Source organism: Lathyrus oleraceus, chromosome 4 (assembly GCF_024323335.1).
Source record: "Lathyrus oleraceus cultivar Zhongwan6 chromosome 4, CAAS_Psat_ZW6_1.0, whole genome shotgun sequence".
NCBI lineage: Eukaryota > Viridiplantae > Streptophyta > Magnoliopsida > Fabales > Fabaceae > Lathyrus > Lathyrus oleraceus.
This window is the reverse complement of record NC_066582.1, coordinates 258,051,609-258,060,468: the sequence shown is the minus strand read 5'-3', so window position 1 is coordinate 258,060,468 and position 8,860 is coordinate 258,051,609. Positions and strand designations below refer to the sequence as shown.

The 8,860-nt window shown below is 34.1% G+C and overlaps 1 protein-coding gene across 2 annotated transcripts; it reads right to left on the bottom strand.

The window, feature by feature from the left end:
- Positions 1-425: 425 nt before the first annotated feature.
- Positions 426-8,441, bottom strand: LOC127074956 (protein RAE1). Of its 2 annotated transcripts, XM_051016379.1 has the most exons (13): positions 8,171-8,441; positions 7,987-8,033; positions 7,406-7,541; positions 7,225-7,311; positions 6,983-7,060; positions 6,694-6,887; positions 4,763-4,904; positions 3,642-3,722; positions 3,007-3,135; positions 2,813-2,890; positions 2,151-2,222; positions 1,031-1,111; positions 426-832 (listed from the first exon to the last, which is right to left on the bottom strand). In XM_051016379.1, exons 3-13 carry the CDS (start codon positions 7,451-7,453, stop codon positions 782-784), a joined length of 1,041 nt encoding a protein of 346 aa, XP_050872336.1. In that variant the 5' UTR covers positions 7,454-7,541; positions 7,987-8,033; positions 8,171-8,441; the 3' UTR covers positions 426-781. The 2 variants fall into 2 exon arrangements, with proteins under 2 accessions (XP_050872336.1, XP_050872335.1); XM_051016378.1 differs by lacking the exon at positions 7,987-8,033 and having other exon boundaries at positions 8,171-8,438.
- Positions 8,442-8,860: the final 419 nt, after the last annotated feature.

The window sequence follows — 8,860 nt, the reverse complement described above, 5'->3', positions numbered from 1 at the left end:
ACTTATAATAAAAAAAATGGAGATAGTATAAAATTTTGCCATCTTATAATAAAATTTTGTTTTAAAATGAAATAACAGTCATTCAATGATACAAATGATGAATCCAAAGACACATCTTCAAAATTTGAGAAATTTTTTTTAATTTTTAGTGAATTTTTACCTCATAGATGGGATTGGTATTTCCCTAAATGTTTACACTGTTTATCAAAACAGCGATTCAGCTTTCATATGCCAAACTTTCCTTCGAAACTTGTAATATTAGAGGCACCGTCCACTAATTTCATTTAACGATGTTTTAACGAATTTTCTAAAGTTACTAATTTTCCTCTCTCTTTTGAGATTTAAGAACTAAGCATCCTTTTCATTCTTTTGGTCATCTCTGATTTTTAGCAATCACAATAACCAGAAATATAAAAATGATATCATAGTTGAACAATGATGCCATTTATTCAAGTCTCGTACATTGCTTCTCTCTATGTATGAAAAGAAGCCATCAATACATCCACAATCCACACAAATTGTATAAGATATCCGCATCATTTAAATATGTACATATGATAAAGAAGAGTGGCAGTCTAGCCCTAAATCATGATGAAAGTACACTGGCAGAGTAGAAAAATGGGGCAAATCTAAGAGAAATTTTTGGTTGAAAATCAAAGAATGAGTTAGAATCTAATCATTTTAACTGTTGTCCCGAATCATTAATTGACCTATCTGTTGCTTCCAGTCTCAAAATCTTGTTGTGAATGCAACCACAACACAGAACCTTGTACACCAAACTTCACCTTCTGCCAGTAGATCCAGCTCGCGGCTTACCTTTAACCTCAGACTCCTGCTCACATAAGTTAATCGGATAGTCTTAAATGTCCAGATTTTTCAATAGGAAAAAAAAAGGAAATTATAGAATAATAAACAGGTCTGTGATGAGTATGGATTCATTTTGATAAATAAAGACATGTAAAAACTAAGATGAATGAAGCATCTCTTGAACTCGTAAGACTCTTAAGCAATTTAAACACATGTGTACTACCTGTGGTAAGTGCATATAAATGTAGTTCTTTGCTGTAGTTGGATTGTGATTTTCTGCACCTTTGCTCCAATCATAGGAAACCTATAGACATGTGTAAAGTTTCAGAGATAAATTATTGGTATTTGCATTGAAGACGCATATCAACATGTCCGTAAAAAAAAGCAAGCAGATTTTTGTTTAGTTAGTTTTAAAACGCGTTCATGGGAGAACAGCATTGCAATCTTCTTTACTTGATAGAAATTAACTAATCACATGTCTATTGCATATGCATAAAACAGACAAATAACCCGTGTGACAGATGGAATTTAGGCAACTCAATTCATACACTGTTTCAATTCTAACGTAGACGTAAAAGTTGGAGAATATACGATACCACAAGTGTCAAGTTTCAAATGTCTAAGTCCATCATATAAAGTGACGACATTCTGTAATAGAGAAAGATCTCAACCATAGGATCCAATCAGGGTGGATGAAATGAGAAGTACTCCAAATGCGAGCTAAAAAAAAATTGCCACAAATATAACACCTGTAATGTGTGAAATTGAATGTTGGATACTAAAAAGTCGATAAGAAAGTAAGCTTAATGTGGTTAGGAAGAGGATGTTACGATGGTTGAGTGGTTATAGAACACAAGACAACTTTAGAAATGGAATCGTTGGAGAGAACATCAATATAGTCCCCAATATAGAGATGCTACAATTTTGTCTCAATTGGTTTTGGCCTTTTGGGCATATTTGGAGAAGACCTACAGAGGCTCCTATAAAGAGCGGTGAGTATACGGAAGATAAACCGATAGTTAGATTTAGAGGGACTGAGGAAATTTTTATGCCAAATCATTTAATGTGATTTAGATGTAAATAACCTATCTTTTAACCTAATACAAGACAAAACTTCATGGCATCAAACAATCCATATGACCAACTCCACCTAGTGGAAAAAAGCTTGGTTGTTGTTGATCTGATATGCACAAAGGTCTAAAATACTAGAGAGGAGGGCTAAACGAGGCAAGACATGCATATCACATCAATCTTACATACCAACAAGTGTAGGTTTCCTTATTTAAGGAAAAACAGAATATGAAATGAAGAAAATATATATATTAAAGCAATATGGAGCATACCGCGTAAGCATATATTGAACCATCATTATTGAATGCACCGCAAGGTATGGGCTGACTACACCTTTGCATAGCCTGCAAAAAACACACAAAATACTTTATAAAATGACAACAGAAAATATGAAGACTATATTATGTTCTAGATTGATACATGATTAGAACAGTAATTAGAGTTCTAAGAACCCAGAAAGAAAGAAACACAATCACCCACGTTTAATACTTAAAGGATTCCCCCTTCCATTTTCCTATGAAGTGATAAAAAGCAAATTAGAGACCAAGTATCCCCACGGTTCCACCATGAAAAAATTCTAGCAAGAATAGTAACAATAAACAAAAGTACGAAAGAAACCACTATTTTTATTTGAAAGAACAAGGGAAGAATCCCGTGATTACAGTTGGAATTACAGACAGAACCTCAAGGGTCAGCACCTCCTTCTCACCTCTGTCTAATCCTTTCCTATTATTTATATACATCATAGTCTAACACACTAACCAACCAAACTAACAAGTTACCAATCATGTTTATGTTCATTCATATAAACAGTAAAAAGAACAAGGTGCAAGAGCTTTTATTCTGTAAGAAAAAATCATGGTGTTTTGGAATCACAGATCACATTCAGAAAGAAAGGACAAGTGAGAAGGAGAGTTTGGGAAAATGCAAGAACCTTGAGTCTTTGTTTACTATCCTTATCCCAGAAATTAAAAGCACCATCAGATCCAGCAGTTGCAAAAGTGTGATGTACCTGAACACAAAGACATCAATAAGATTTGTATTGTACAAAAGATATAAAGAATATTAAATCTATCCACAACTTTCCAAATGAAATTTAAGTAATTTTGATATTATACAGTGTATTACCGGATGGAAACTTAAGGAGTTGACAGAATATATCTCATTACTTTCTCTGTGGCATTTAAAAGTAAAATTCTTGCTTTGTTGTGTATCATCAAGGTGATGTACTCCAACCCTTCCTTCTATTGAGCCAACCTACAGGAGAATAGTAATCAATACTCTATTATCAGCATCGAGATCAATGTGTACATATATAGTAAAAAAACACCAAGAAAAAACCTAAGTGCACAAAAACAACATACAACTGTTTAAATTGAAAGAGAAGACGAAAAATAGCGTTCCAGTTAGTATATGTACAAAACAATTACAGAAAATGATGACAATGACATAGAATTCTATATGCATTCCTTGTATGGTTTTATCTTAATAAATAATAAATAAAGCCTCGGCATTGACATTTGATGGTAAGGAAATGCTAGAAACACTCTCTTTTTAACACTCTCTCTAACAAATAATGCATTGATAGCCCAACTGACTCTAAATCATGCAATGATGCAATACAGTGTACCAAATAGAGCATCCTCGAGATTTACAGGCTCTTCACAATATGATTATACAAGCTTAAATTAAATAAAAGGCAACAATTAAGACTTCAGAGTTCTATAACTGTATCTGAATGCAAGTGAGGAGTGAATACATACCAAAAATCCTTGTTGATCTGGAAAAGCAGCAACACATCTTGTCTGATATTTCAAGGGTGATACTATTCTTTTGTACTCGGTCTGTTGAAATTTCCATACAGATTAAAAGAAAAACATATATATAACATCAATATTTATTCAAATCAATAGCTTCTCATATATTAATATGTAATCAGCGTTGCTTCACTTAAAACAGAACTTGGACAAAAGAACAGAAGAGTTTTTAACAGACAGTCAGACATTTAAAACCATAGTTGAGATGAAAAGAGAAGAAAAGTGTCAGCGAGGGCACTCGTGTTCATCTTGGTCGCATGTTCCATCGGCTCACTTTATATTAACTCTTTTTTTCTAATAAGCAGTTATGTAATCTGCGCTGCTTAACTTATCATCTTCAAAATCATTGAAAACCAGAAGTCATAAAAAAGGTGAGATATAAAAAAACAGGAAACTTGGACATAAGAACAAAACAGTTATTATCAGATAGTCAGACATATAAAACCATAATTGAGATGAAAAAAGTGTCAACAAGGACAGCCTTGTTCTGTTTGGTTGCTTATTCCATCAGTTCACTATATATTTACTCCATTTTCTCTAATAATGAGTTATCTAAAAAATTCCGTAATTTCTGTTGTTCGCTGCTTATGGTTTAAGTACATAATAAAGAAAAACATGGTTATCAAGACACTCAGCACCTAGTTATCTTAGTATGATGCATTCTTTCTATGCATTGAATTTAATTATTCTTTAGATTTTTTCCTAGGCGTGACTCTACTGAGTAAAGTTCAAATGATCTGATCCAGTTCCAGTAAAGAGCATTGTGCACTTAAGATATGCTGGTAAAAATAGTTGAAAAAATCAAGGGATTGTCACAAACGATATTTGCAAAATATACACCACAAATTACACCTGTGTAGTGAAAATGCAAAAGCAGATAATGTAGATTTTACTTGATGTTGGAAAAAAAAATATAATAGAGCACTTGTTAACCCAAGTGGTACTGAATAGAACTTACAATTGAAACTTCATCTCTTAAGTATAAAACTCACTATTCAAATTAGAACGCCAAGCTACTGCTTACATAGCTACAAATAACAACAATTTATTTTAGAATACAATATCACCTGAGGATTCTGCAAGTTGAAGACAATCAGATTCCTATCTGCTGTTCCCACTACCATCAGAGGATATTTCACCGACATTGTATAACAGCGATCAGGGAGTTGTTGAGTGTGCACTGGATTGGACTGCCTAGTATCCCAATACCTAACACACAAAACAAAGCATAATATAATTTATGAAGTAGCTAAATCTTTCTAAACCAACATGTGGATACCAAGAAAAGGAACTAGAACAAAAGATGCAATTTCCTCACAAAATTACTCGCAGTTGTCAGTATCGCGCAAAGGGATAATAATACTTTTCATAAAAGATAAAAGAAAAGGAATCAAACTAGCTCATTTCTGAATGTTTTTTAATGAGGAAACAATTATCCAAAAAAACTTAGGTTGTTAGGGAAGGACCCATAACTGGAATTATATTCAGCATGCATCCGTATATAGGAGCTCTTTGAACTTGAAGTGTGGACTAAACACAAGTCCACCTCAACTTTTATTTTGAAGAATGGGAACAGTAAGTAGCCAACTCTCAAACCCACTTGGTCAGAGGTTTAAATCAACTTTTATTTTGAAGAATGAGAACAGTAGGTATCATACTCTCAAACAAACAGTTAAACAATTTAAGTTGTTGGGTTAAGAACATGAATGGTTTTATAACATCTCTTAAATCATAGCCTCACACAAGAGTCCATTAGGATTGAATGAAGCACGGACAACGTACTTCATAGTATATAATATACAGAGTCAACTTTCTACTTAGAAGATTGTTAGCAGGAAAAGCCAGACTCTTGACCATTTGCTCAGAGGCTCTAATATTATGTCAAACAGTTGCCCCAAACTACAATTATTAGGTGAAAAATGCATGGATGGTTTTATCACATCTGTTAACAAGATCCAACATGCAAGAACAATTTGTGCTTTAGGTATAGACAATGTGTTGCCTTTTTTTATTTAGGAAAACAAAGTTCTTACCACATGGTCATGAAGATTTCTGTATTGTGCCATGAACCAAGCAACCAACTATCTCAATAGAACTTCTAGATACTGCTGGAAATAAAAACTCATTAATCTTCCACTTTTCTAGACCTCTTTCATGTTTCACTTCTCAAGTAGTTTAGATCCATTGTATAGCAAGTAGAACAAGTTCAATGTGTCTTAGGAAGTAGTTATATTCTAGCTTAATTGCTCTCTTGTAAATTGCATCTTTCATTTATTATCATCGTAATTTCTGTGTACATAAATTAAGCAATCATGTTGCTGAGTGCTAAGCAATTCAAGCACATTCAGAAAAATTCCTTCTTTCTATTTTTAAGAGGTACAACACAAAAATGGTTTTATTAGTATCTATTGGCACTTCCCTTTCAGCACTTTTAGAGATGACAAAAACAAAGTGAGGTAGAGTCTTTGTAATAAAGCCACCCATTCTGAGCTGCTACTTTTTCAGAAAGAATATTATAAGTTCAGTTCAATGCATTAGGATGCCTTACAATTAACTTAAGCAGAGCACAATAGATCCTAATTGAGTATGCATCATATAGAAAAAGGCACCTTACAAAATGAAAAGGATCTAGTCTCTGTGACCCTAACTCTAACAGTTTGACACCTGTTCATGGAATGTGTTAATATTTTGTTGAATCATTTATTATACACACTGGCTGTTGCATTTGTCCATGGAATATGTTAATATTTTCTTGACTCGTTTATTATACACACTAACTGCTGCATTTTGGTGTTATGTGCCTTTATTTTTACAGTTTTGTCCAGTGTCCACTTTCTAAAATAAAGCTAATCTAAATCGGGCCTCAACTCATATATATTAGAAAAGAAAGGTACAATAAAAACTGGAATGTTGCGTTGCTGGATTCACAAGTTATAGCTACTAATACAAAATACTGGACTCTTTAGACTGTAACTGAATAAGAAAACAATATGCATACTTAATGGTTTTGTCCAAGCTTCCTGTGGCTAAAAGATTCATCTCTGGTATCCATGCAATCTCTTTGATGGGAGCATCATGCATGGCAACAGTCACTGGTTGCCCCCCTGACAAAAGCGGCCACATCTTAGCCTGCTTATCACAACCTCCAGAAAAAACTGTTGTTCCGTCATCCTTCCAAGTGGAGCACAAAACCTTCAACAACAAACAAAAACCTGGTTTCATGTTGCATCCAATACCACTTCAGTCAGAATATTTTATATAAAATTGTTGAAATTCAAATGCATTACTGGTTGATCATGAGAAATTGAAGCCTTGGGTGTACTGGTAATAACAGTTCCATTCCTTGATACCTCCCAACACCGAACCTATTAGGAAAGAAAGTGCCAGTCAATCAATCAACAAAACAGTACATAGAAAGAGAAGAAATCCTGAGAAAGGATAACTGGCATTAGATTTTCTTGTTGTGTCTTGATATAAATGAAATGCAATAAAAAAGTTAATCAAGAAAACAAAGTGAGAGAAGGGAGACCTGGTTGTCCCATGAAGTTGCCATGAGGAAATTGGCCTTGGGACTGAAGGAAAGACTCGAAATAGAATCACCCGGTGGCTGTGTTATCTGAAAATTGCAGGTTTGTTGTAAATCATTATTGACAATAAACCTCAAACCAAATGTGTCACCTACATTCCACATTTAAAACCCATAACATTACCTCATACGATTTGTTGGGATTGGTATTTGCGGCTCCAAAAGTCGACATGTTGATCTAGTCCAACGCAAACACACAAAGAGGGAGAGGAAGATTGATCCCAAGGGATGGGCTAAATCAGAGAAACAAGAGGTTTGAACTGAACACAAAATAATGCAGTTGCAATTTAAATTAGCCGAGTAAAAGTCACTTAAAAAGGTGAAAGTTTAGAAAAAGTAGAAACTACAATTCAATATTCAGAATGGTGATTCTGATTCTTCTGAATAGCTGATTTTACATTGTCGAGAAATCTGTCTCAACAGTTGTAAAAAGAGCATAAATTCAAAGCAGATCACAACACGCGGTAATCAGAAGTTTCCCTCAATAAAGTTCCATCCATAAGTCTACTATACAATTTTTTCTTACTCTTGTTATCACGTTATTTGTAAATTTTAGCACCATAAATCACATTATAAAATTAGAATAGTCCATAAGTATTTCTAAATTTTTTGTAACTTAAGCATAACTTTTTTAAGCATATAATCAACTCATTAAGTCAAAATATAGCTTCTGAAACCAATATTCAAACTATGGGAAACATTTACCTAGCAAGTTGGTTGCACGGTTAAATCACACCACATTACCCAGAAAACTAATTACACAACACAACCAAAGCACAATTGTTAGTTAACATTTCTTTAACCAGATTCAATGTAACAACCACTAATCAGACTCATCAAGTAGAATTTTCAAACTAAAATAAGTACAAGTTATGTGTATGGCGCGCACCTTGGACTTGATAACAGACACGCAAATCGTAATGGTAGACCTCTTTGTGGAAGGAACGCTCGAATGATGTTCGTGGAATTCTTCGGTATTCACCCGTCTCTAGAACTTGCCGCAATCGAAGTCTGAAAAATAGGGATTAGGGTTCAAACCCGGTTTAGAGAATGAGATTAACATTTTTTGAATTTTGGTTCAGTTACTCTAATTTTGTAATGAGATGGTTCGGTTAGTTTAAACCCTACTCGAATCTGAACGAACCAGCTGCTCAAATAACCGAATCGAGACAATGTTAACGGTTGACTCGTGGTTCAATAATAAATCGAACTGTTTGTCTCAATTTGACTCTATTGTTAAAATACTGAATGTTATAGGTGAAGCTAGCGGCTAGCGGAAATATATCTGAATGTATCGCATGCTCGAATATACAACAGAATCGTCATCGAACTTTATTTATTTCCGAAAAAAAGGGAAAATATCGATAAAACTCGGGGAAAAAAGATATGTTGGGTAAGGAAGTCGGTTATGAAAGGGGGAGATATTAGCACTCCTTATATCCATGGTACTTCATGGAAAACGTTTTGATCGTTCTTGCTCGAATGGGTGTTATATCTAAAAATTACCCGCAAAAGAATAAGGGAAAGGAAAAAGAAATAGATAGAGTGCTCGATGGGGATTAGGACCCTCATGCCTACG